Genomic DNA, 27,400 nt, shown 5'->3' with positions numbered 1-27,400 from the left:
GTTATATGAAGCCCTCTTGCTGTGAGTCATTGGTATTTGGGCGTTGTTTGTTAGCATAATGTAATCTGATTTGAGGTCTTTTTTTTTTTTTTTACTTTTTATTTTGAAATAATTTCGAACTCAGTGATTTGCAAAAGTAATAAAAAACCCATACAAAGAAACTCCAACATACTCTCCACCCTGATACCCAGATCTACCAACTTTTAACACATTTGCCATATTATCCTATCAATTTAAAAAATGGAAAATGACAAATATTGGCAAGGATGTGGAGAAATAGAAACCCTCGTGCATCCTTGGTAGCAATGTAAAATGGTGCAGCCACTGTTGGAAAACAGAAAGTTAAGTATAGAATTACCATGTAACTGGCTATTTCACTTCTAGGTATATGCCCAAATAACTGAGAGCAGGGACTCAGATATTTTGCACACAAATGTTCACAGCAGTATTATTCATAATAGCTACAAAGTGAAAGGAACCCAAATGTCCATCAATGGATGAATGGATAAACAAAATGTTGCTATATCCATACATGGAGTATTACCCGGGAATGAGAAGGAATGAAGTACTGATACATTCCCAGGAACAAAAAGGAATAAAGTACTGATATATTCTACAGTATGGATGAAAGATGCTTAGTAAAAGAAGCTAATCACAAAAGATCACATATTGTATGGTTCCATTTATATGAAATGTCCAGAACAGAGAAATCTAAAGAGACAGAAAGTAGACTAGTGGTTGCCAGGGTAAGGACGAAGGGGGTGGAGGTGTTGAGAGAAAATGGGGAGTGACAATAATGAGTATGCTCATTGTGGTTTTTTTTTTTTTTTTTTTTCCACATGGGCAGGCACCAGGAATCGAACCCGGGTCCTCGGGCTTGGCAGGCAAGCATTCTTACCTGCTGAGCCACCGTGGCCCGCCCTCATTGTGTTTTTAATGGGCGATTAAAATGTTCTAAAATGTTTGCAGAGGTTGCACAACCCAGAATATATTAAGAAAACATTGAACTGTACACATTATTTATTTTTTTTTGGACTGTACACTTTAAATGGGTTAATTGTATCGCATGTGAATTATATTTCAATAAAGCTTTTAAAAGAATTTTTAAAAATATTATCAGACCACCTGGGTCCTCAGGGAGTATGGACTAGGATACAGGGTGTCTTGGGTGTCAGAGAGCAAGGGATGAGTTGCCCGGGTCCAGAAAGGGAGCAGGGGTTATGTGTCCCTTCTTAATATCCACAGCAGCTGCTTCATCCTTCATTGTCAATAGATGTCTAGGGGTACCTGTGGACTCGCCCATATAGTACCTTTACTTTTTAAAGGTGCCTGCCCTTTAAGAAACCTCAGCAAGGTCACAAGGCAAGTCAGTAACAATAAAGTTCCTCGCTTCCAATCCCAGACTCCTAGTTGGGTTTTGTTTCTTGGCTGAATCCCACTGCCCCTTGGTTCCAGCCTGTATCGACAGGGAGTTACGGTCAGTGCTTGCTCTCCTCTGGGTTTAGAGACGGGCAATGAGTGTCTACGGACAAACTGATGTCCTCCTCTAGTAGCCATGACTCTCTGGCCCCAGCTGTGACCATGTGGTCCTTGGTCTGCTATGCTACACTGCCCAAGGCCCCTGCCAACAGGGGATACCTGCTACTTAGGTCATTGGCACTGATCACCTCTGGGCTCCCTGCCACAACGTCCTCCTTGATTAGCATGTGGGTCTGAAACTGGGTTGCACTCTGCCCACATTCTGAGGTGGTCCACTTGGTGGTCCTCAAGTCTTGAGAAGATAAGCATAGAAGCAGGACCAGGTTCACTCTGACCTTTGTCTTTATTTTAGCAAGTAAATGGGGAAGGTCTTAGGGGCTGGAATCTAGAACCCCAAATCAGTTCCTGAATATCCTTCTAGAAATCTTTCCCTATTCTTTGTAGGAATTTGAGCACTTAAACATAATTTGACACAAATGGGGTCATACTAGCTTTATGGTTTCACACTTTTTTTTTACTTGACCTAACATAATTTGGCTATCTTTCAACAATATAGGTTGATATGCCTCCTTTTTTTAAACAGCTACATAATATACGGTGGCTAGATTTATTGTTCCTCTGCTAATAGCTATTTAAGGTGTTCCCAGTTTTTGTTATTATAAAATTTGCTTCACTGAACATTCTTCTCTCTTTATTTTTTGTCACAAAGGTGAAAAAAAAACCCACCCATAAATTCCTTGTGTACTTGCTGGGTCAAAGGACTGTGCATTTACCTTTTTGAAAAGCATGAACAAATCATTCTCCCAAGAGGCTATACCAATTTACACTAAATGTTGGACCTTGTTCTTAATTTGGATCTTGGAAAAATTACTTTAATATATGAACATATTCTTAATAAATAATAAGAGGATATAGAAATAACTGTCTCTTATTACCACCCTCCAGCCCCTTAACCAGCTAACTTTCAATGTTTCGGGGATCATCCTTCTCTCTTTTTCTATGCATCTACTTACGCTGGTTTATGATTTGGGGAGTTACTCCTTGCGAAACAGATATACATTGCTGTACAACTGGAATTTCTCATGCAATAAAGTATTTTAGAATTTGCTCATGCCCATATCTTCTAAAAAGCTGTATAACATTCCAGAGTATGGATCTAACTGGATAGTTACTTAACAGTCTATCTTTTTTCCCCACTGATTTGACAATCACATTTATGATAAACTAAATTCTCAGAAATATTCAGGACTACTTCTCAACCCTCTCTTCTACTCTAGCGCTTATTCCCCCACAGTAATGTCATGTTTTTACTCCATACTCTAGTATGTCTGTTACTTCCACCTTCTTTTAAAAGCAGTGAACTTTAGATTTTCAGGTCTGTTAAAAAATTGGATAACACTGTACAAAGGATGAAATGGGGGGAATCAACATGTTTTATGAGTCTTTCCATTCAGATATCTGGTATATATATCTCCATCCATTTAGTTAGGTCTTATATCCTTAAATCCTTCAGGACAGAATTCTCATTTCCTTCATATAGGTCTTACACGTTTCTTATGAGGTTTACTCCTTTGTAGTTTATGGGTTTTGTTGTTATTGTCAATGGGACCTTCCCCCAACCTCAGAATATTTTCCAATTTGTTACTGTAGTATATAATAGGAAGGATATAAACTTTTGACCTCAGTTTATTATCTACAAAAGGATAAAAGTAGAACTACTCATTAAAACGTTTCCATGGTCAAATAAGTAGGGCTAAGCAAAATTAAAACCGATTTGTTCACTGTGGGATGTGTCAATACCTCTAATGAGCTTTTGATTATCAAGAACCCCCAAGAAGGGCATACAGGGAATTTGTACTCACTAGGCCGAGAAACTCTTGTTCCAAGACATCTACTTTGGGAAAGAATGCAGCCAAAGACCCTTCTAGAATCTAATTCTGTCAATCCATTGATCCCTTTGAATCTTATCTGATGTCCAAACTCCACCCACCCCACCTCCAGAACGCAGTAGGCAGACAGAGCGTCAAAGTAATTCTTTAATGAGTGCTGCAGAGAAAACCATCTTTCTCAACAGTGTGGCCAATCCCCACGACCCCCAGCTCTCTCAGTTGGGTTGCGGTGTACTGGCTGTGCAGGGGCAGGAGATCTGGAGTCTAAAGAGCGAGCAGGGGTGAAAAAAGGGTTCTGGGGAAACCCTCTTGAGGGCTGGGCTCCTGGGAGTGTGGCTGAGCGGGCGCGGGGAGCCTCAGGCTGGCCCTTCTTCAGGCATTCCTAGCAAAGCTACAAGGGGCTCGAGGGGCGGGGGAGTCCCAGCAGGCACCGGGTGGGTGCGCTCGTGTTTGCGCAGGTCACTGGCACTCAAGAACGCCTTGGGGCAGTGAGGACAGGTGTAGGGGCGCACGGAGCTATGGGTGCGGCTGTGCTTGCGCAGCCCGGCCCGGTCTGAGAAGCTCTTGCCGCACTGAGTGCAGGGAAATGGCCGGAGCTCCGGGTGTGAGCGCTCATGCCGCCGCAGCAATGTCAGCGTGGAGAAGGACTCCTTGCACTCGCGGCACATGAACTGCGGCGGTTTCTCATCAACCTCCTCCCTGCCCAACTCGCCGGCCCCTGCCAAGGGACCAGGGGCTTCCCCAACGCCAGCTTCCTGGCATTCCACATGCTCGACCGTCATGCCCACCACTTGCCACTGCATGGCCATCACCCCGCCTGACTCTGGGGGCAGCCCTAGCAACCCAGCTGGAGGGTCTCCGAGCCCGGCCCCTGCTGCCGGTGCCGCTGAGCCCTCGCCTGCCACGCCAACAGGCAACGCCAGCCCCACTACCAGCTCCTGTTGTGGGGGAGCCCCTGCGGCCTCACTGCTTCGATGGGTCCGCTCATGCTTCCTCAGGCTTGAGGACACCACGAAGGACTTCCCGCAGGCGTTACAGTGGAAGGGGCGCTCCCCAGAGTGCACCCGGCTGTGCTTGGTGAGACTGGCCCTTTCCGCAAAGGCACGCCCGCACTCCTCGCAGCGGAAGGGCCGCTGGCCCGAGTGCACCAGGGCGTGCCGCTTGAGGTCCCAGGATGCCACGAACGTCTTGTCACACTGCAGGCACTTGAACGGCCGGTCACCCGTGTGCACCCGCCGGTGCATGGCCAGGTCTGCAGGCTGCCGGAAGTCCTTGCCGCACTTCTCGCAGCGGTAAGGCTTCACGCCCTCGTGCGCCCGCTGGTGACGCCGGAAGCTCGAAGGGTCGGAGAACATGCGGCCGCAGCGCGGGCACAGAAAAGGCTTCTCGCCGGAGTGGGTGCGCTCGTGGCTCTGGTAGGAGCTGAGCTGTGTGAAACCCTTGCCGCAGGCGGGGCAGCGATAGGGCTTCTGCGCCGCGTGGATGCGCTGGTGGCATGTGAGCGAGGACGAGCGGGAGAAGCTCTTCCCACACTCGGAGCAGAGGAAGGGGCGCTCACCTGTGTGGGACCTGAGGGAGGTGGGGGACCTGGCATGAGGGTGACGGCGCCACTACCTGACCCCAATTCCTGTTCGCTGTTACTTCGGGGCCTCCTAACAACCTGGAGGCTTTGGCCAATCCCCTCAGGGCTCCAGGGCTGCACCCCGGGTTCAAGAAAGCAGGCTGAAATTTAGAAAAAGGCTTAAAGGGCCTGGGGTGCCTCAATTCCAGATAAGCTCTCTCGCTGAAGACCAGGACATGCTCACCTTCCTGGGCTTCACCGAAGACCCTCTGAGCCGCCCAATTTCCAACTCTGCCCCCTTCCGTTTTGGCCAAGAACCTAGGCCATCCGGAACCCACCTCCAGCCTCCTAGGTTCCATCCCAACCGGTCTGCCTCCCCACCTCATGCCCCATGCTGACCACCCCCTTCCCTTGGTCATCTCTGGAAGGGACCACCCGTCCCCTCCATCTTCCCATTGGTTAACCCCAAACACTCTTGACCCCACTAGCCACAGGGCCCAGCTCCCAGATGCGTCTTACCGCTCGTGGTTGCGAAGGTCCTTTAGCTCGGCATAAGCCTTGCCGCAGCGCTCGCAGCCGTAGGGGCGCAGGCCGGCGTGAGTGCGCCGGTGCTTGCGGAACACCGACGGGTCAGCGAAGCTCTTGCCGCAGTCGGCGCAAGCGTAGGGTCGCTCGCCCGTGTGGCCGCGCTGGTGTATCTTCAGCTTGGAGAGCGCGCCGTAGGCCTTGGGGCAGTGTGCGCAGCGGAAGGGCAGCTCGCCGGCATGCGAGGCCAGGTGCACGCGCAGGCACACGGGCTGCATGAAGCGGCGGCCGCACTCCGGACACGGGAAGGGCTTTTCGCCCGTGTGGCTGCGCCCGTGGCTGCGAAGTTCGGGAGCCGTCTTGTAGGCCTTGGGGCACAACGGGCAGGCATATGGCCGAGGCTTAGACGTCGTTGCCCCGGGCACCCTGTCTTCGCTGGTCTCCTCCGCCTTGGATTCTGTCTCTGGCTTCGGCTTCGCCTCAGCCAGCTCCTCTGCGCGGTCTGCAGGCCCATGTGTGGCAGCGTGGCGTGCTGCCCTGGGAGCGTTTGGAAACGTCTTGGTACATGACAGGCACTTGTAGCGACGGCCGCAGCGCTTGTAACCAGGGGTTTGGGTCTGGGCCTCTGCAGGCTCCACCTCCATGGCCTCAGTGGGCGGGGCTTCTCTGTGAGAGAGGCAAAGTTAGGCAGCCACATCCCTAGGCCATGCTCCAAGGACATGCTCCAAGGCCCAGCTCCTCACCAAAGTCCTCTCATGGCTTCAGAGGGAACCCTATCTTATCTGCATTTCCCACCCGGGGCCACTCAGTCTGAACCACAGCTCCCCTTCCCCCCTTCCTTCCAGGGATTCCTGGCTCTTACATCTTTGGCTCGAATTTTCTCCTTTGGTCAGCTTAATGATGAAGGCAGGAGGACCAGATGACCCCCGAGAGGCTGGGGTCACAAAAAGGTACCCCTGTACTTCTCTAAACTCTGGCCTTTTCCAAAACCTGTGACATCCCCAGAAGGCCCAGTTTCCATCCATCTCACCATCTTCCTTCTTCACCTCAGGCTCTGAGGACTGTGCCAGGCAAGGCTATTGACACAGAGGGTTCACTCAGATGTGGCCCTGGCCTGCAAGTCTCCAAGTATCCAGAACCGGGTCCAGAGAAGGGCAGAGCCATGGGCTAAATGTGATGGTTGGCACTGTCTGTCTGGCAGTGGTGGGTCCCTCTGGTTGGTCAGCTCTTGGAGGCAAGCAGCTGTTCACACAGAATTCAGGCCTTGCACAACTGGAAGGAACTCCACCCCAGACAGGAATCTTGGTCCACCCTCTGCTCTGGAATTCCTTTTGGCTTCTGCTCCCATACCTCTGGCAATGGGGAACTCATTCTCTCATAAGACAGCCTGAGACATGGCTGGCAGTTAGAAGCCTCTTTCTGTGTCATAATCAATGAATCTGAGCTGGTGTGGCTTCCTAGGACACACCTCCTGTTGGGCCCCCTACTCTGTCAGTACCGAGTCCAGACACCCTCCACACAGCTGCTTCCAGGAATCATGATTGGGAGGAAATAGGATTGACGGCTATGTTAGTTTTAACGGCTATGTTAGTCTTAACACCAGCTCATCCTCCCTGGGGATGAAGAGAAGAGGATTGTGACTGATCCAGTTAGGGAGAGCTCAGCAGCTACTGCTGGGAGTGGGTATGGGGATGGGAGAGAGGATAATGGTGTGGAGAGGAGGAGCCACGTGTGTTCAGAGGCTAGGTGGGGAGATAGGAGGCCTGGGTTCTCCTTCCAGGCCTGTGGATAACTTGCTGTGAGACCTCAGTGAAATTAGTGCTTCTCTGTAGGCTTCAGTTGCCTCATCCGTGCAACTCAGGGGGTTGGTGGCTTCTAAATTATAACGTTGGGGTTGAAGAGGATGCTGAAGCTGAGCCAAGCAAGGAGGGTTCTGGTCAGGCTGAGACTCAGGCTTCTCACCCCAGGAAAGAGCTGGAGGAGCAGCTTATCTGGGGACTAAGGTTGATCCAGGAAGGACACAGGAGCCCCTGGGGTGTGTGGCAATGGCTACCTCCTCAGAGTTGGCACCTTTCTGCTTGGTGGCCCTGCCTCAGTTTCCCCCACAATCTAGTGAGCACAGGCAGCGAAGTCTTCTCTCTAAAGTACCACGCAATGCTCTCAGTCCCCTGCTCAAGATTTTTCTCTGTGTCCTATCATACCATTCACCCTCCCAAATCTGTCCTGGCTGTTTCAAATTTCAAGAGTCCTTTGTTTGATCCCACCTCCCTTGGGAAGCATTTCCTGCATGTTCCCTTGTAGGTTTTTTTTCTGTTGTTGTTTTTGGTGCATGGTGCAGGAATCGAACCTGGGTCTCCCACTTGGATCCCTTCTAGGTTTTGACCCCCAATCCCACACAACTCTTCCACCTTCAGGTTGGTTATATCACTTTCCCACTAAATCCTGGGACTGGAGGTAAGTAAAACGGCTTGAGGTCCAACCTTCCTCACAGCTTGAATTCTGCCTATGGTTTCCAGGGGGTACCCTCTTCCTCCCTGGACTAGGCACTCAGTACCTTCCTTCCAGACCATCTTTGGAGAGTCTGCCTGATGGAAAGCTTCTCCTTAATACAAATGGTAGATCCTGTTTATTGAGCACTTGCTCTAAACACCAATGCTCTAAGTGTACTGACTCACTTAACCTTCAATTCAACACTACGAAGAATGTTCTATGATTACCCCATTTCATGGATAATAAGGGAACTGAGGCCTCAGACGTGGTATAGCATTGTGGTTCCAGTGCAGACTCTCTGAAACCAAACTGCCTGGCTGTGCATCTTGATGCCATCACTTCCTAGCTGATGTGGCCTTGGGCAATTTACTTCATCTCTTAGGACTCCAGTTTTCTAATCTTAAAAATGGAGATAATGATAGTAGGCTAAGGATTGAATGAGATAAGAACAATTACTGCCCTCAATTACTGAGACTTCTGAGAGCCAGCACTTTGCTGAACCTGCTACCTTATTTAATTCTCTCCTAGCTTCCTGAGATAAGAATTATTGTCCTTATTTTACAGAGGAGGTTCCAGGAGGCTCAGCAGTTTGTTGACTCAGCTAGTAATCATGCAGCTGACACTTGAATTCAGGTCTATTTAACTTGTCTTCTCTTAGGCCCTGCTCAGTTGTCTTGGTTTCCCAGACTTGGCTGTTGCCCAGAGCAGCCCCATAGTGACCAGAACCCTGAGGTCAGGTCTTACACGTGTTTTTTTTTTTCATGCCTGTATAACTGTGTTGAAACCGGACCCAGTACCCTTCATGGTCCAGAGGGCTGGGTCCATGGCCCCTACACTCCCTACTCCTGGACCTGGGTCTCAGTCTTCCTATTTGTGACCCGGAGACCAGAGCGTTCAAGGGCAAATCCCTCCTCCTGAGGTTCTTCCCAGAAGCATAGGTAGGGTAGTGCCTGGTTGGTCCCAGCAGGTACCCACTCCATGAAGAATGGAGGGCCAGGTAGGCTAGGTCCCAGCCTAGAAGCCCACCATTAACATCCCATTTCACTGTTTACGGGGAACTCTTTCACCCACTCTCTAGAGTGATGTTTCTCCAAGTTAGGTCTGGAAGCCCCTTGCATCAGAATAATCATCCAGGAATCTGTGCTTTAAACACACTCTCTGGATCATTTCAAACCAACACTTAAGAAACCAAGACTTCAGAACCCTAGATCTTCACCAGCTCCTGGGAGGGAGACACTTTTACTCCACCCCTTTTACAGATGTGAAGACTAACACCGACTTCCCCCAAGGGAAAAGAATATGACCACCCGCACAGAGAGCCAAGGAGGCTTTCTCAAAGATGCCTGTTGAAGACCCAAGTCTTCAGGTCTCTGGGTTGGGCTGGGCTGGGTCTTATTCTACCAGTCTTCATTCATTCAAGGTTGATGTGGCCAATCGTGAGACTTTCCACTACTCCCTTAATAAAGACCAGTATCTTTTGCATTGGTAGCAAGGCCCCACCACTATCTAGCCCCATTTAACTCACCTCTCCCTCCTCTTTCCCCCGGCTCACTAGGCTCCACCCATACAGTCCCCTTTTCTTTTCCTTAAAGATCTAAATTCTTTCTACCTCAGAGTCTTGGCATCAGCAGTTCCCTCTGCCAGAACCACTATCTTCCCACCCGGACTCTGATCTAGCTGCCTCTTTCATTTGGTTCTCAGCTCCCTGACACCTCCACAAAAAGGGCTTTCTTTCCTCAGTGCCAATCACTCTCTGTATCCTTCTAATTTCCTCTAAGGTACTCATCTGGATAACATTCCTTGTAAGCTTACCAGGTACCATTCTGAGCATTTTATGTGTACTACCCAAATTAAGCCATGCAAACTGCCTAGAAATGAAACAATTTTATTTCCCCTATTCTATAGATACTGAGACACATGGAGGTAAAGGAACTCTAGTGCATGGTCATAGTTAATATTCAAAGCCAGGTGTTTACCAGATCCTTGCTTTGCTAGCATTTACACATTTTACAGCTTGCTTGATAATTCTCTGTTTCTAGCACCAGAGTCCAGGCTGGTGAAGAGCAGGAGCCTTAATTGTCCTGGACTCTGGTGCTACTCCTAGAACCAGGCTGGGCACTCTAAAACAAACTGAATGTGCCAACTCTGAGATGGAATACGAACCCAGCTCTGTAGCCCCCGCCTTTCTCATAGTACTAGTTTAAGGAGCTTGTGAGGCTGCTGGTCAGCAACCAATTATTAACTGACTTCTCTGTCTTTCCAAGTTCACAAGGTCTGAATGTCACTTCAGTAGCTTGCAGTGGGCTTATTATTCTGGTGATGGAGCCTTGTCTCAGTGTCATTACTACTTTGGGGGGAAAGAAAGTTCTGTTGCCTGAATAGGCTCTAAACACTAGGGATGCAGAGACTTAATTCTCAGAGAGCTTAGGCTAGGACCCTGGGGGTCAGAGTGAGAAAGGAGCCATTTTTTGTCCTCTCAGCACCTCTAAACAAACAGCACCACCCAGGCCTCACAGCTGTGAGAGATCTGGTGAGTTGGCAGATGGGGAACTGTGCACGATAACCAACCATCCTCTAGGCCTCCAACCTGGTCAGTTCTCACCTTCATCCCAGCCTATCATTCCAGCCTAATTGAAAGGCAGCATTCCCTACCAGCCAGGGCTCCCTTCTCATACTTCCCCACCTCAATGCACCTCCACATGCGTTTCCTCTGCTTTGGGAGCCCTTGCTTGTCTTATCCCAAGGGAAAACATTTGCATTCTTCAAAAATCCCCTTCACCACTGTCCTCAGGCATAGTTCACGGGCACTGGAGGTAGGGGTCCCACTGCACTTTGGGGCTCCTTTCTCCATCGTAAAATGAGTTTGAAGGGCATTAGGAACACAAGTCACACTGAGGAGAGGCCGAGAGCAGCAGAAACGGTCTCTAACTCAACGGCCCTCACTCTGCGACAGCCTACGTGTCGGCGCTTTCGCCAAACTGGGAGTCCCCGCAGGGCAGGGCCCTCAGCTGACTCATTTCAGAATAAGACCTCGGAAAAAGTGGCCTCAGAGATCGTGACAAGAGGAATGAACGATGAGTGAGGAAAATGAACAAATGAATGGACGGAAGGCCGGACGCGGGACAAAGACCTGCAAAATGGTGCTCTCTAGGACCGCGGGAGGGGCGGCCAGGGGCTCGGCCGGGGAGGGGGACCGCAGGTACCCGGACGCCGCTGGGCGGGCCGCAAGACGGGGACAAAAGCCCGCAACATGGCAGGCTCTAGGACCCCTGGGCCTACGCCGTGCAAGGCCGGCAGCCGTGCGGGCCGAGTCCGGGTGTCCGCGGGCGCAGGTCCGTAGTGGCAGCCGGCGGGCTCTAGGACCCACTAGGCCTGGTGCCCTCCCGCGCCTGCCTGAGGCCACTCTCCTCCCGCCCCGCGCGCGCTGCCCGAGCCGGGCCGGCCCCGTCCACCCTCCGTGCCCATAGGGAAACTGAGGCTCGCTCGGATCACGTTCACGCCGAGGCCGCCCGGGCATCTGCCAGCTCCCTGCCGTCATTTCCTACCTGAACTGACTCAGACTGGCTCCGCGGCGTCGGCTTCGGCTCCTTGCACTGACGGAGCCCGGGACACTGCCAAGGAAGGGCTGGCGCTAGGACCCAGCGCGGGGGCGGGGGGGAGGGGGAGGCGGGGCCGGCGGACCGGCAAGCGGAAGTAGAGGGGAGTTTTCCCGGCAAGGAAGGAAGGAAAGGTTTACAGGAGCACCCCTAACCGCTGATGGCCGGGAACCATCTTCAATGGGGTCTCTGTAGGAACTGAGGGCAGGAGACGCCGGACAGGTTTACGATATACACCGGGCTATTGTTCGCTTGGGGTCGGGTCACCAGAAATGTCTCCGAGAACTAGAAGGGCCGTGCTCAAGCTTTATAATACCTAAATCCGCTTATATGCCACAACGTTTCCTTTAATAGCAGGGATTGAATTTAATGAGGCTTCCTCCATCGGTCTTGGGAAGTGTCTTCCAGGGAGCCTCAGGAAAAGTGTCGCTAAGGTATTGAAGCCAGGGGCTGCAGAACTCTTTTTTTCCCTCTTCTGCACTTGTCCAATATACACCGGGACGATTTTAGCGCCTTGCGCCGGAAGTGTGGCTAAGGTTAGTGCAGAAGAACGGAAACGCCGTGACCTGCATGGGCGGGACCGGAGTCGTACTTGTCTATTTCTCCTCTAGGGCCGGAAATGTGTCTGTGTAGAACGGCTGATTGGAGGCGGGGCAGGAAGTGTTCCTGAGGCGGGAGTGGGGGTGGGGCGCGGGTTTGCGGGGAAGCTTTTGCGGTTCGGACACTTCCTGTTTCCTAGTAACAATAGGAAGTGTTCGAGGAGCTGCGGGATAGACTCGCAGCTCGCGTCAGCTGCGCCCTTTTTCTCCTACCCTCTTCTTTCTCACGCCCTTCTCTTTCTTTCCCTCCCCTCCCACCTCCTGGGGGAGCCCTAACTGAGCGTGCGTGCGCGGGAGCGCGAGACCCCCCACCGCCAACCCTTAGGGCGCGCGGCAGCAGTTAGGGTGAGGGTCCCAGTGCGCAGGCGCTCTCCCGTTCGCGGTCCCACTACCCGCCGCCCGCAGTCCCCAACGGGCGCGCCCGCGGCGGGAACGAGAAAGGGCCGTCTGTGTGAGGTAGGGGGCCTGAGAGGAAATTGGCAGTGGAGAAGAGTGAGGGGAGAGAGGACTGTTGAGCACAGGGGCTTTGTGAGGTGAGACTTCGGGGAGCAAGTTTACTGAGGGGCTTTAGAGTCGGAGATAGGAGTGGGATTAGGGTCCCCTGAGAGTGAAGAGTCAGATTTGGAGGAGGACGAGGTGAGGTAGGAAGCGGGAAGGGCTGCTGTGGAGAGAGCAGAGGCTTTGCAATGAAGACTGCTCATCTTGGGTAACAGGCATTACTGAGTGTTTGAGAATTAATTGACACAGTGAATATGCCTTGCTTAGCACAGTGTCTGGCACATGGTAAAATTCATGAGTTGCTGTCATCATCGTCGGTGTTGAGAGGAGAGAGAGAAAAAAGGGATGGTGTGGAGGCATAGGAAAGAAAATGATGTAGGGGATAATGAACAATCTGAAATGGGATGGAATTTTCCAAGATGGCAGATAGTTTAGGTTCAGGGGGAAAAGGTAAAGGAAGTGGCCAATAGAGACTTTTAGGAAGTAGACCTTGTGACACTGAAAGGAATAGGAAGGTTGGGGACCAAGCCAGCCCTCTCTCTGAAACAAGGCTCTTAAGCTATCCTCTCAAGCCTTCAGGTGTCTCCTAGACAAAGAGGCTGTTTTTTTCATTGCCTCTAGACTCTATCAATAGATAACGCTCTTTAACTGAGGGGTGAAGGAAGAAAGATTGGATTTCTCTTATTGAAAGGCCCAGAAAGGGTTCTCGTTTCCTTTTAAAAAGTGTTTTGATTGTGGTAACATATAAAACAAATTTCTCATTTTATCCATTTTTAAGTGTATAATTCAGTAGTATTAATTACTTCACAGTGCTATGCTCCCACCCTGGTTACCTTGTAAGATATTAGGGGAGATATGTTTTGTTTTCCCCAGAATTATATAGAGCAGAAATTTAGGGATAGTAAGACCTTTTTGATCTGGTCTGAAGAACAGGATCAATAGGTCTGTAATCAGAGAGGTAGGTCTTATCCCTCTCACCTATAGTTTATCTAAAATTTGAGGGAGTAGTTAGGCCTAAGGGAGCTCACACATTTGGGGAACTTGTATGCAGGGAGGTCTTGAATAATGTTGCCTCTACATTAGATCCAGAAAGCAGGTCTCTGGACATTGATGCTTAGTGAGCTTCTCTAACCCCTGAACTTGTTGCTCATAGAGCCAAGAGGCAGAGTTAATTTGTGCCTATCTTATTACTGCTCCTTCTTCCTAGGCATTGGCCCCTCCATCAGAGAAACATGCTGTTGCCACCTGCCTTTGCTTGCTGAACCTTCAGATTTCTACTGTGCTGCCCCATGGAGGACTCACCTGCTTCATTCAGCTGCTCTGACTGTCAGCGCCACTTTCCCAGCCTCCCAGAACTGGCGCGGCACCGAGAACTGCTCCATCCATCTCCCATCCAGGACAGTGAAGAGGCTGATAGTATCCCCCGACCCTACCGCTGTCAGCAGTGTGGGCGGGGCTACCGCCACCCAGGGAGCCTGGTCAACCACCGCCGGACCCACGAGACTGGCCTTTTCCCCTGTACCACCTGTGGGAAGGACTTCACCAATCCCATGGCTCTCAAGAGCCACATGCGGACTCATGTGCCTGAGGGCCGCCGTAGGCACAGGCCCCCACGTCCCAAGGAAGTCACCCCTGTTTTCCAGGGTGAGATGGTGTCCACTGACTCCTGGGGCCAGAGGCTTAGCCCAAGGGAAGGCTGGGAAAGCCAGACAAGGCATACCCAAGAGATACCTGCCTCTGAGTCTGGGCCTGACCCCAGGGCAACCCTGGGTACTTGGGCAAATCCATCTGCCAGACCAAGGGATGAATGGGAAAGCCAGCCAGATCCTCAGGAGGGCACAGAGGGCTGGGGACCCACCGCCAACTCTGCCAGAGTGCCACCTCTCCCCACCCCAGCAAGCAGTCTCCTTAGCAATTTGGAACAGTATTTGGCTGAATCAGTTGTGAACTTCACAGGGGGCCAGGAGCCCACCCAGTCCCCTCCTGCTGAGGAGGAACGGCGGTACAAGTGCAGCCAGTGTGGCAAAACCTATAAGCATGCTGGGAGCCTCACCAACCACCGCCAGAGCCATACCCTGGGCATCTATCCTTGTGCCATCTGCTTCAAGGAGTTTTCTAATCTCATGGCTCTGAAGAACCATTCCCGGCTCCATGCCCAATATCGGCCTTACCATTGTCCCCACTGTCCCCGCGCCTTCCGGCTCCCCCGGGAGCTGCTGGAACATCAACAGACCCATGAGGGTGAAAGGCAAGAGCGGCCATGGAAAGTGAAGGGGATGCCTCCCACCAACGGGCACACAGAGGAAAGCAGCCAGGACCAGGTCCCTCATACAGAAATGGTGAATGGTACTGGGGAGCTTAGTACTTCAGGGGAGCTAGAGGACAGTAGCCTAGAGGAGTATCGACCTTTTCGCTGTGGGGACTGTGGCCGCACTTACCGCCATGCTGGGAGCCTCATCAACCATCGCAAGAGCCACCAGACAGGTGTTTACCCTTGCTCCATCTGCTCTAAGCAGCTGTTCAATGCTGCTGCCCTCAAAAACCATGTACGGGCTCATCACAGACCCCGGCAAGGGACCAGGGAGGATGGGCAGCCATCAGTCCCACCAGCTCCCCTGCATCTGGGTGAGACTACTGCCAGAGTGAAAGAGGTCCCTGTCACCACCCTGGAGGACCATCGCCCCTACAAGTGCAGTGAATGTGGTCGGGCTTACCGCCACCGGGGGAGCCTGGTGAACCATCGGCACAGCCATCGGACAGGAGAGTACCAGTGCTCACTGTGTCCTCGCAAGTACCCAAATCTCATGGCCTTGCGTAATCACGTGCGAGTGCACTGCAAGGCTGCACGCCATAGTGTGGGCCAGGGTGCAGACTGTTCCCTCAGCCCCCTCAAGGTGGAGCTTCCACCTGACCTGGTGGGAGCAGAGGCAGCCCCACATACAGATCAGGGGCATGGATGCAAACATGAAGAGGAGGCCACCAGTATCCCCCCGGCAGCAGATGGGACAGCACCACAGATCTGTAGTGTCTGTGGGATGCTCTTTGAGGACCCTGAGAGCCTGGAACATCATAGCTGGACCCATGGGACAGGGGAAGGGGAAAAGAGCAGGGCAGAGACCAGGATGTCACCTCCTCGGGCATTTGCCTGTCGAGACTGTGGAAAGAGCTACCGCCACTCAGGCAGCCTTATCAACCACAGGCAGACCCACCAGACAGGGGACTTCCATTGTGGGGCCTGTGCCAAGCACTTCCACACCATGGCTGCCATGAAAAACCATTTGCGACGTCACATTCGACGGAGGAGCAGGCGGCATCGGAGGCGGGCAGGAAGTGCTGGCAGTGGGGGCGGAACCAAACTCCCGTCAGAGGGGTACTGGGCCCAGGAATTGGTGGATGACCACAAGGACCCAGACTTTTCTCAAGATCCTTCAGGTGAAAGACCCATTGAGACTGAAGGCAATTTGGAAAGTGATGGGGATTGTTTGCAGGTTGAATCAGAGGGGGACAAATGTGGACTTGAAAGGAATGAGGCCCGTTTCCAGGGTGATAAACAGAGCAGAGGCACTGAGGAAGGACTGGAAAGAAAGGCCTGTTTCCTTGACAACTTGGACATCCCAGGGGATGAGAGAGGCGGTGGAGCCACCTTCTGCCGTGGCCTCACTGGGATAGATGAAGATGAGAAACCAGCCACTGGCCAACCCACATCCCCTTCCCACTGTCCTGAAGCTGTTAGCAGCTGGGAGGCTGAGGCCTCCCACACATGTTCTGATTGTGGACATTCTTTCCCCCATGCCACCAGCCTGCTGAGCCACAGACCCTGCCACCCACCAGGCATCTATCAGTGCTCTCTCTGCCCAAAAGAGTTTGATTCTCTGCCCGCTCTGCGCAGCCACTTCCAGAACCATGGGCCTGGGGAGGCGGCCTCAGCACAACCTTTTCTCTGCTGCCTCTGTGGCATGATCTTCACTGGCCGGGCTGGGTACAAGCTTCACCAGCGTCAGGCTCACAACTCCTCTGGTATGACTGAGGGCTGGGAGGAAGAGGGGGAAGAGGAAGGCACAGTGGAAACAGCCTCTTCCCATAGCCCTCAGCTGCAGCTCTCGGAAGCAGAGCTGCTGAATCAGCTGCAGCGGGAGGTGGAGGCTTTAGATGGAGCCGGCTACGGGCACATCTGTGGTTGTTGTGGCCAGACCTATGATGACCTGGGAAGCCTGGAGCGTCACCACCAAAGTCTGGGTGGTGGTTCTGGGCACACCATGGACAACTCTTCTTGTCGCTTAAGAGAAACAGTTGAGGCTGTGGAGATGGTTGCAGATGATACCTATGAGGACACATTGGCTTCTGTCTCTGAGGAGTGTGCAGATACAAAGTCTGGAGAGGGAGTAAGTGCCACCATTGCAGGTGGCCTTTGCATGCAGGGTAGTGAAAGTTCCCCGGAGGCCCAGCCCCGCCCTTTCCGCTGCAACCAGTGTGGCAAGACCTATCGCCATGGTGGCAGCCTGGTGAATCACCGCAAGATCCACCAGACTGGAGACTTTGTCTGCCCTGTCTGCTCCCGCTGCTACCCTAACCTGGCTGCATACCGTAATCATCTACGAAACCATCCCCGTTGTAAAGGCTCTGAGCCCCAGGTGGGACTCAACCAGGATGCTGGAGGTAGCAGTGAGCTCCAGAATGTGATGGAAGGACTGGGACAGGCAGAAGTGGAGACATTCCAGGAAGAACTTAAAGCCGAGCCCCCAGAGGAAGTGGCAAGGGTGAAAGAGGAGGCATGGGAGGAGACAACTGTGAAGGGGGAGGATATGGAGCTGAGGTTGGAGACAGCAGAGAAGGGCTGCCAGACCGAGGCCAGCTCTGAACGTCCCTTCAGCTGTGAGGTATGTGGCCGCTCATACAAGCATGCTGGAAGCCTCATCAACCACCGGCAGAGCCACCAGACTGGCCACTTTGGCTGCCAGGCCTGCTCCAAGGGCTTCTCAAATCTCATGTCCCTCAAGAACCACCGGCGCATCCACGCAGATCCCCGACGTTTCCGCTGTGCTGAGTGTGGAAAGGCCTTCCGCTTGCGGAAGCAACTGGCCAGCCACCAGCGGGTCCATGTTGAGCGGCGTGGGAGTGGGAGCACCCGAAAGCTGACTCGGGAAGATCGGCCCTTCCGTTGTGGGCAGTGCGGACGTACCTATCGCCATGCTGGGAGCCTCCTGAACCATCGGCGCAGCCATGAGACAGGTCAGTATAGCTGCCCTGCCTGCCCCAAGACCTATTCAAACCGTATGGCACTAAAGGATCACCAGAGGCTGCACTCAGAGACCCGCCGCCGGCGGGCAGGGCGGTCTCGGCGGGCAGCTATGCGCTGTGCCCTCTGTGGCCGGGGCTTCCCTGGCCGGGGATCTCTGGAGCGGCACCTTCGGGAGCATGAGGAGGAGGCCAAACAAAAGCTAGTTAGTGGCCAGAGAGGCCCACCTGGCACAGAGAGCAGTGAAGGGAACCTGACTGATGCCCAGGCACTGGTGGGCAGATCTGGCAGTGAGTCAGAACCCCACTTGGAGGATGGAGCCACGAAGCCAGGGGAGCACAGTCAGAGTCTTTACAGGGCAGCAGGTTCAGAAGCTGCAGGGCCTCTGTCCTGGGATGAGGGGAAGGCTCATGGGTGGCAGGCAGACAGGGAACCAGTGAATCACGATGAAACTTGGGTTCCTCTGGGAGAGGTACTAACCAAGACAGAAGAGGAACCAAGGGACAGGGTCCCCAGGAGCCCTTGCCATCTTGCTGACAGCCAACATGATCACCCTATCCTGAGTCAGGTAGATTGCCGGGACAATGGAGACAGCAGCTGTCAGCTGCAATCAGAGAGCTGCCCCTTTTCCAGCAGTCAGGTCAACAAGACCTGCCCATCGGGCAACCTCTTAAACCACCATGACACCCATAAGACAGATTACCACCACTGTCTGCTCTGCACCAAGGAATTCTTAAACCCTGTGGCTACCAGGAGCCATGGCCGCAACCACATAGCCCCTCAGACCTCTGCCAGCCCCGACCGTGGCAACGCTTTTCAGTCCCACTATGAAGCAGCCAGCTACCTGCGGACTCATGCCAGGGATCTCAATCAGGCACCACTCCAGACTGAGGAGTTCAGGGGTCCTAGAGCTGAGACTCTGGAAGAGGAGGTGCATCTCCCTAATCAAAGGAAAACTGAAGAGCGCCCACCAGAACCTCTTCGTTCTCCCAGAGAGGATGCTGGGAGAACTAGTGGGCAAGGGGTGAAGCTCTCAACAACTGAAGACAAGGAACGGCCTTTTCGCTGTGCCCAGTGTGGGCGCTCCTACCGCCATGCCGGGAGCCTGCTGAACCACCAGAAGGCCCACACCACTGGACTCTATCCCTGTTCCCTTTGCCCTAAACTTCTGCCCAACCTGTTGTCCCTCAAGAACCATGGCAGGACCCACACAGACCCCAAGCGCCACCGATGTGGCATCTGTGGCAAGGCCTTCCGGACAGCTGCCCGGCTGGAGGGCCATGGGCGGGTCCATGCACCCCGGGAGGGACTCTTCACCTGCCCCCATTGTTCCCGTCACTTCCGTCGTCGAGTCAGCTTCCTACAGCACCAGCAGCAGCACCAGGAGGAATGGACTGTGGCCAGCTCCGGTACGGGGGCATGAACGGGATCGGGCAGAGGACTGGAGGGTCCAGAAGGAGGTGGGCATGCAGCCAAGGGTGAAACCGGGCCCCAAGGTGGGTGGTGGGGGGCAAGGAGTAAGGGGAGAGGATCACATGGATTCCAAGAGGTGACCAAGGGCTTGGATATGGGATGGGAGAACTAGTTCAAGAAGCTGAGACCTAAACAACTCTGTCAGCTAAATGATGGTATGGAATTGGGGCAGTGTGGGGGGAAGTGGCAGAAGGAGCTGTCTGGGCTCTTTGCTGTGCCCTGGCCAAAGAGAAGTGCTCTTTTTATTTTGGGAGAAGTGGCACGGCCCGTCTGTCTGCTACACTTGGAGACTCTCCTCATTTGGCCAGTAATGTAATGACAACCAGAGAAAAAAACAGCTGTTGATTTGGTCTAGGTTCTAGTCCTTCCTAGAGTAGGGAGGGAGCCAGAGAATGAAGAATGGGGTGTGGGGGGCACCTCCAAACTGGACTGCATTATGGCTTCGTTGTTGACTTGCTTGCCAAAACTGGGTCACTGATTGGCACACAACTCTGTTTGTCTTTCTTCACATCTTGTCATCTTTCCTCTTGGAGACCAGATGTTTTGTCCTTTCCTACCTGTATTGCCCCACATCTTTTCCCCTTTATTCAACCTTTTCATCTCTTCTAGCATTATTTCCTTTTTAGAATCCAACCAAACCACCCTTTCCACTTGCATATCCTCCTCCATCAGTCCTAAGCATAACTGGAGTACTGAGTCACTGTTAATTGTTTCTTTGTAGCCAGGCCCAGCTGCAGCAACAACAGTCATTAGTCCCTTATCTCACATCCTCTATCAGGGAATTTGCATGGAAAATACCCTCCACCTGGCTGGCTGGCTGGCTGGCTTGGGGCTGTGGCTGTGGCTGTGGCTGTGGCTGTGGAGGAGTGGTCAGCCAGTTCCCTCAGCAAGCCTTCTTTCCACATCCATTGGAGAGCTGAGGCCCTTCTCCTGTGACCCATTCTATCTGGTGGCAGCCAGGGGTGGGTGTGCTGGAGATGGGCCCTTGACAGAGCTTGTTGGGAAATGAGGGGATGGTGGCTGAGATTCCCTGAGAGAGGCTGAAGGGATGGCTTTCAAGATAAAGAATTTTTTGTGATTCAAGAAATGGAATGAGTGAGGAGTCAGTTAGCCAGGTCTGGGGAAATAACTGGGGCTCCCGGGATTTCCAGGTCCTCATATGGGGGCTCTAGAGGGGGATTAGCCAAAAGGGTTGGGGTGGATGGGGGGTGGGGCACAAGTTTTGTGTGGTCTGTCCCCTCAGTTACCTCCTCTCTCTCTCCCCAGGAGCCCCAACAGCACCACCGGCAGGCAGAGGGGACTTGTCAACGCCCCCTGCACCCACCCCCACCACCCCACTCCTGGACCCTTCACCCCAGTGGCCTGCAGACCTCAGCTTCTCCCTCTGAACTCCAAGTCTCCAAAGATCAGACCATTGGGGGGTGGTGGTGGAGGTTGATCTCCATGGTTCACTCAGGAGTAGTTTGGGCATTCCCATGTCTTCTTTCCCCTCTCCCTGCCAAGAGGACCCAGATCTGGCTGCTTTCCCCAGGTGTGAGGAAGGTATTCCTCCTGTCCCTGTCCTTAGAGGACCTTCCTCCTCCAGCCTTTGTCACCATGCTCTGCCCCATGACCAGGCCCTGCTTAGATCCTGGGCCAGGCCCACCAGCCAGAATCCAACACCAGGGAGAGGCTGAGTCAGAGCAGCAGCAGGAATGCTGCCTGTGGAAGAAGGGGAGCCTTTTGCTACAATTTGTAACTTATTTTCTAAAGTCTATTTTGTAACAATTTATTTAAGTTTTAAAAAAGGAAATTTGCTCCCCCTAAAAAAGGAAATTTTTGAAATGCATGGCTTGCATGACTATATTAGGTGAGGCAAAATAGAAAATGCTGGTTGTGGATGCCAGGGCTGGAGTAGAGCCAGGTGTGGGAACATCACAGGCACCATCTCCCTGTCCTGCAGGGGCCTGGGCAGAGGGGAGTGTGCTGCGAGGGTCTGCACAGGGGCCAGGAAACAGTAGCTCTCCTCACCATGTTGGTGGCGGCCTGCAGTCAACCGTGAGGTACCTGTCAACAGGCAGCTGGGTGGCCTGTCAGAAAGAAAGGGGCATGGAGGTTGGCCTCATCCTACTAACTCTTGGAAAGTGGTATTAATGGCCCCATGGCATATGAGGAAACTGAAGTCCAAGTCACAGAATGACTAAGAACCAGAATTTGAGCCCAAATGGATCTGTGTACTCCACCTCACCCAGGTCAGCTAGATGTCGGTCAGAACAGTTTTCCTAGATTGAGAGAAGAAGGGCAGGCTGGGGGTTTGGAGAGGGACTCTGAAGGGAGGTCCCAGGGCCACATACTCGTGTTGGCCGGGCAGCTTCCGGCCTCGGCCTCAGGCTTGGGTTCCTCAGCGAAGTACACCTGCCAGTTCAAGCCAGTGACCCAGGCCTCCTGGTCAGGGAGCGCTGTGAAGACTGCGGGTCTTGTAGGGCCTCGGCAGGCATCTCCGAAGTTGTGTAGCCCAGCCAGGAACCATGTGCCCCTTACCTCATACATCAGTGGTGCCCCAGATAGGCCCTGTCAGGGATCAAGGGATACAAGGTGATGACTCATCTTTCTTCTCCATAGCTGCTAGGGGCAGAAGGGGCTAGGGACCCAGGCCCTGGCTATTTGGGAGGCAGTTGGCAGGGACAGAGGCCAAGCCTGGTAGAGGGCTGTTCTTAATTTGCAGAGGGAGAAGATGCCAGGGCAGGGTCTGCAGGGTGAGGTGTGGAGACTGGGCTCACCTCACAGTGGGGTGGCTCACCCACAGCACTGGTACACACCATTCCTGGCAGAATGGTAATGCCTTCATTCCCAGAGGCTGCGTGTAGCCTGTTGCAGGCCCTGGGCCCCAGGAGTGTCACAGGCACTGTCTGGAGGAAGCTGAGACCTAGATGGCAAGGGAAAAGACTCATCTACCCCAGCAGCCTTTAGGCTGCATGGGTAGCTGCTGCTAGCTCCAGTCCTACCTACCTGCTCCTTGGTGGGCCAGCCCTAGGACCCAGCCATGTTCCCCATCAGGCAGGCGGTGGTCAGCATAGGGCAGGCAGAGAGGCCGCAGGCTGGGACCCAGTGTCACAGGCTGGGTCAGCAGCAGGAGGGCCACATCACTGCCCCCCTCTGGGTGGGTATAGGCCCCATGCAGGATGAGCTGCTTCAGGCCCCATTCCTCTGGTCCGGTCCCCAGTCTGACACTCCATTCCTCTGGGATCTGGCGCCTGCAGAGGCAATATTGATAGCTCAGGGTGGCAGGGCTGTCAGCAGGGGTGGGGGGCACACAGGAGAGGGGGCTCACCCAATGAAGCAGTGGGCAGCAGTCAGAACCACCTCCTCTGACACGAGGGCTCCACCGCAGACCAGCTTGCCCTGGTGTTTCAGCCTGGCGACCCAGGGCCACAAGGAGGGGGCTCCTGCCCGGGGGCCTTCTCCCCTCAGTGACCCGCAGGCTGAAACATGTAGATTATGTCATCGGACCTCTTGGTGAATGCTCAGTGGGTGCCAGTCGTGTGCTCAGCATTTACTGTGGGCTATTGAGTCCTCCCTAGGCCCTGATGGGTTGGATTTTGTCACCCTCATTTTACAGATGAGGAAACCAAAGCCTAGAGAGGTCAAGTGATTTTCTAGCCCTGTGACCACAGACAAGTGGCAGACTTGTGTTACAAAGCCAGGGCCTGAGTTTTTAGCCCTGAAGATCTGGCCAGGCCTCCTGTCTTAAGCCTCAGAGGAGTGGCCCTCTTCATCCTGTCCCTACCCCACCCATTTGTACCCCTCCAGGCCTGGACAGGCCCCAGAATTTCTGGCTCACCTGTGCATATCTGACCAACATGCAGCTTCAGTCCCAGGAGTTATTTTGCATATGATTTGCCTATTAGTCAGTTGATGCCAGAATTCTGAGTGGGAATCTGGCTAGTCTTTCTGGGAGTCTATCCAAAAACTTGCAGCTGTCCCCAAGAGCCTTTAGCCAGATCTCAGCGAGCCCTCTTCCAACATAATCTCCAAACCCATAAAGTTCAAAAGCTTCTCTGCCCTTCAGTCCTCATGTTCCCGAGTCTGGGGACTGAAAGGGGTCTTAAGAATCCCTGTTTAGCCTCTGGCAGTGTGGATGCTCTCCATTAGTGCCTGTTCCAAGCTAAATTTTGCTTCACTGTGGCTTCCAGCCACCTTCTAGAAGTATTCATGCAGCCTTGAGTATTGCCATGTGAACCACACCCACTGTCCCCTACTCATACCTACACAGCTGTCCTCGTCACTGATCTCTGGGGTGTCTGTACTCTGGGTCAGGAAGGCTGCCTCCTGAGCATGAGCCTGCAGCCAGGAGCTGTGGGCAGCCGTGTCGGTCAGCAGCACAGGTGTATCTTCCTGTGCACAGCTTGATGCGAAGCTGATGATCCCAGCCTGGACCCAGTGCCCATCAGGCTCCTGGCATAGAACAGGGCCCCCGGAATCCCCCTGGAACCAGGGCAGTGGAGCCAAGAAGAGACACATGAGCTCCAGTTCTGGGCAGACAACCTCTGTAGCCCTGCCACCCTCCACTGCGGGTCAAGCCCCCAGCCCAAGAATCAGCTCTTTCCCCTTTGCTCTCTTTCCTTCTCTCCTCAGACCTGGCAGGGTCCCTGCACCCCAGGCTGGGCACCCCCACAGAGCATCCTGGGCTGGGCTGGGTTGGCCAGTTGTCGCTGGTGCAGCCGGTTGTAAAGGCAGTTACACGTGGGGCGGCTGATTAGACGCAGACGCAGATTCCGTAAGGTCCTGGGACCTGGCAAAAGAGATGGGGCTGGGCTCTGCAGAGGGAGGCTGGAAACTGGGACAGTGGGGGGTTGAGTTGGGTGGCCAACCGTGGGCCAGTGGAGTGCCTTTCCTAGGCTCTGGGCTGGGGCAGCACTCACCACCGCTGGTGTTCTGATTCCAGCCAGTGGCCCAGCAAGAGGCCCCAAAGGGGAAGCGGTGGGCAGGCTGGGGCAGGCAGAGAGGTGTGTGGGTCACAGGGTGAACAAGCCGCAGCAGGGCCAGGTCTGAGCCCTGGCTGTAGTGGTTGTAGGTCGTGGGCAACTGCAGGGCAGTCACCCCTACCTCCTCGGTCCCTGGGCTTAGCCCCTCATGCTGCAGAGAACCCAGGACAACGGACCAGGAGTCCAGTTCTGTGGCTGCTGGCCTGAAATGGGAGGGACAGGGCCCAGACTGTTGAGGGACAGTGATCCCCATGGGAGACAGAACAAGGTGGGTGAAAGACAGGTAGATATAAGCCAGATTCTTCCCTTCTCTCAGTCTCAGCTGTAGACTTACAATGAAAGACTAACTGCATAACATCTGTCTGGCACATGGTAGATTCCCAATAAGTAGTACTTTTATTATTTCAGGGGCAGGGACCAGTTGTGAGGGCTTGGGGCAAATCACCCCCCAACCCCAAAGTTGGAAACCCCAGCTGACCCCAAGCTTGACTCACTTTTCAAAGCAGTGGGCAGCCGTGAGAACCCAGGAGTCTGCCACCAGGGAGCCGCTGCAGATGTGGACCCCGTGTCGCCTCACGCTGGTCTGCCACGGCCATTCACCAGGTACCGTGTGGCCCTCTTGAGGTCTGGGAGGGCCGGGGCCACGCTGACCACAGGCTGCAGGGAGGGGCAGGTCAGGCCAGCAGTAGGCTCCTTTCCTGCCCTTACCCCGGGCCTGACCCAGACTCAAGTAAGGCCCAGATCTACATCCTAGAACTTACCCCACTGAGCTGCTTGAAGACCTGGGGAGAGAGAAGCACAGGTGAGATTTTGGGGAAGACTCACTAGATCACCTGGGCTGGATGGAAGGGATGGGTTGGAGGGACAGACCCTGGGCCCTTGTCTGTGACTCTGTGGCTACCTCACCAGCCCCTCCCTGAATGAAAATATTTATATGAGGTTGAGTAGCAGCTTTAATTGGAACGTATTCAAAGCATAGACTCCGTGATTAATTCTTTTTCTCAGCTGTGCTCAGCACTCCTGGGCTGGAGGAGCATGGTCTGAGGTTCCGCCTAAGACCAGGCCAACCCTCCTCTGGGCTTCTGGAATCCCCTCCCACCCCCCATTCCTGCTCCAGCCGCTGAGTCAGGGGAGGTGGCCTGTATATTCAAGGAGCTTTAGCCTAATTGTCCTCTCAGCCGTGGAGGCCTGAGAGGAAGGATTACAGGTCTGTGTCACATCCAAGGGGAGACAAACCCCACCCCTGTTCTGATGATTCAGCTGCCCCCACTTTCCCAGAAGCCAACAGAGACCCACCACAGGGCCCCCTGCCTTGCCTCTTCCCCATCACTTCATCACAGGCAGATAAATCCATTGAACATCTAAGCCAGGAGATCTGAATGACGTAAAGAGACAGACCAGAGGGACCCAGACCTGCCTGGAAGCAGAGAGGCAGACAGGGCACAAATGCACCAGATACATACACACAGGCAGAGCCATGCACATGTAATTACAGTTCCCACAGCCAAGAAAATCACACTGTGACACAGGTGGCCACACATCTCCCCACACAGAGCCAGAGAGTCACATCACCACAGGCAGATGGTCACAGGCAGACGCCTCACACACCCAGGCTGCAGGGGCTGCTGGGGCAGAAGGCAGCCCCGGAAGGCCCCCCCCCCCGCCATGTGCACTGAGGTGGCTCACCCTCTCCGAGGACCACTGCTCCCAGGATGAGCAGCCCCAACCCCGGGGTTGGCTCCATGCTGCTGCAGGATACTCTGCTGCCTGTGTTCTCCAGCAGGCCACCTGGGTCTCCTGCTCCGCCCCTGCCCCGCCCCCAGCTGGCTGGGAGTCAGGTGTCTGCTTTCAGGAGCTGGAGGGGAGCCAGCAGCCCTGGGGCTGTGGCTGGGTGACCCTGGGCCAGGCATCATCCCTCTCTTGGGCCTCAGCCATGGAGCCATGCTGTTGGGATTCAAATCCTAGTCCCCCCCCCCCCCCTTACTACTTGAGCAACCTTGGACAGGTAGCATGTTTGTGCCTTGTCTAGAAAACTAAGTTGTTAAAATGTCAAAATGCCTGGACAAAAGCCTGGCCCAACTTGAGTCACCTCACCCTGGAACGCTTGTGAAGGGGACAGCAGGCAGACCCTCCCAGGTCTCACTCTTCCTTTCAGCCTCCCCAACTCTCTTCTAGGCCCAGGTCCTGTGGGCTTCTTACATCATGCCCATCTCTTCTGTCGAGGTAGTGTGTGCACGGTAGGTGTCAAGGCCCTGGGGCTCTCTGCTACTTGCTGGCTCTGAGGCTTGGCAAATCCCAGCACCTCTCCAAGCCTGCCTCTCTGTGAGAAGCAGGGTTCCAGTGATACCCACCTTTCTTACAGGTGTTCGAAGAATCTCAACTAGGAGGAAAGACTACTCAGGGTGCATTCTTTTCCCCTTTTGGATTCCTAACTCAGGTCAGCCCAGACTGTTCAGGAATCCTGACCCCCCCCACAGAGGCAGCCAGGGGAACGGTTAAGAGCAACAGATGCTGGAGTCAGATGGGCTGGATCGATTCATAACCTGGGGACTCCCTAATCCCTTTCCCCAGCTCTAGCTATGTGATCTTGAGCAAGTTACTTACCCTTTCTGTACCTCAGTTTCCTCATGCAAGGTAGAGATAATAAAAGAATCTACCTCACTACCTCATAAATTGCTATAAAAATGAAATAAATTAATACGTGTCAAGTTCATATTGCCTGTCACATGGAAGGGCTCAATCAATATGACGGAAAACTAAACAGAAAACACTACAACCTGGCCCTGGCCCTCCAGGGCTACCAGGCCTGCCAAGACTGGCCTGGGGTTGTAGGTAAAGCAGCTAGAGGGGCTTGAGGTTAGGTTATATAGGAAGAACTTCCCAGCAAGCAGGCACAAAACCAGAAGGACAGCTTGCCCCCACAGGTGCATGCTTGGCTCTGCCAGGAGAGGAGGCCTGACTCTTGTGGGCAGCAAGGGTAAGCTGCCAGCCTGTTTCCTGGGGGTGGGGGCAGACAGCACCCAAGCCTTGCTGACTCCACACGCTGGAGATGGGACTAAACACACTCCCCAGGAAGGTCCTTCATTCACC

The 27,400-nt window shown here is 53.6% G+C and overlaps 3 protein-coding genes across 8 annotated transcripts; 1 reads left to right on the top strand and 2 right to left on the bottom strand.

Moving 5' to 3' along the window:
- Positions 1-3,502: 3,502 nt before the first annotated feature.
- On the bottom strand, positions 3,503-11,599 carry ZNF668 (zinc finger protein 668). 2 transcript variants are annotated; one of them, XM_077141164.1, is made up of 3 exons: positions 11,490-11,599; positions 5,449-6,120; positions 3,503-4,937 (listed from the first exon to the last, which is right to left on the bottom strand). In XM_077141164.1, the coding sequence occupies exons 2-3, from the start codon at positions 6,096-6,098 to the stop codon at positions 3,725-3,727; spliced, it is 1,863 nt and encodes a 620-aa protein (XP_076997279.1). In that variant the 5' UTR covers positions 6,099-6,120; positions 11,490-11,599; the 3' UTR covers positions 3,503-3,724. The 2 variants fall into 2 exon arrangements, with proteins under 2 accessions (XP_076997279.1, XP_076997280.1); XM_077141165.1 differs by lacking the exon at positions 11,490-11,599 and adding an exon at positions 6,485-11,065.
- Positions 11,600-12,261: 662 nt separating this feature from the next.
- On the top strand, positions 12,262-24,924 carry ZNF646 (zinc finger protein 646). 4 transcript variants are annotated; one of them, XR_013167948.1, is made up of 4 exons: positions 12,262-12,672; positions 13,845-19,282; positions 20,613-24,102; positions 24,817-24,924. XR_013167948.1 is itself a non-coding variant. In XM_077141161.1 (3 exons), the coding sequence occupies exons 2-3, from the start codon at positions 13,927-13,929 to the stop codon at positions 20,732-20,734; spliced, it is 5,478 nt and encodes a 1,825-aa protein (XP_076997276.1). In that variant the 5' UTR covers positions 12,262-12,672; positions 13,845-13,926; the 3' UTR covers positions 20,735-24,802. The 4 variants fall into 4 exon arrangements, 2 of the variants coding, with proteins under 2 accessions (XP_076997276.1, XP_076997277.1); XR_013167949.1 differs by lacking the exon at positions 24,817-24,924 and adding an exon at positions 24,719-24,812; XM_077141161.1 differs by lacking the exon at positions 24,817-24,924 and having other exon boundaries at positions 20,613-24,802.
- PRSS53 (serine protease 53) lies at positions 20,041-27,376 on the bottom strand. Of its 2 annotated transcripts, XM_077141167.1 has the most exons (11): positions 25,997-27,376; positions 25,072-25,092; positions 24,805-24,967; positions 24,248-24,513; positions 23,963-24,117; positions 23,591-23,810; positions 22,657-22,807; positions 22,335-22,579; positions 22,106-22,251; positions 21,680-21,896; positions 20,045-21,415 (listed from the first exon to the last, which is right to left on the bottom strand). In XM_077141167.1, the coding sequence occupies exons 1-11, from the start codon at positions 26,052-26,054 to the stop codon at positions 21,396-21,398; spliced, it is 1,662 nt and encodes a 553-aa protein (XP_076997282.1). In that variant the 5' UTR covers positions 26,055-27,376; the 3' UTR covers positions 20,045-21,395. The 2 variants fall into 2 exon arrangements, with proteins under 2 accessions (XP_076997281.1, XP_076997282.1); XM_077141166.1 differs by having other exon boundaries at positions 20,041-21,896.
- Positions 27,377-27,400: the final 24 nt, after the last annotated feature.

The sequence above is a fragment of the Tamandua tetradactyla genome, chromosome 23 (assembly GCF_023851605.1).
Source record: "Tamandua tetradactyla isolate mTamTet1 chromosome 23, mTamTet1.pri, whole genome shotgun sequence".
Lineage (NCBI taxonomy): Eukaryota > Metazoa > Chordata > Mammalia > Pilosa > Myrmecophagidae > Tamandua > Tamandua tetradactyla.
Note: the sequence above shows the minus strand (reverse complement) of the source record. Positions and strands in the feature narration are given on the sequence as shown.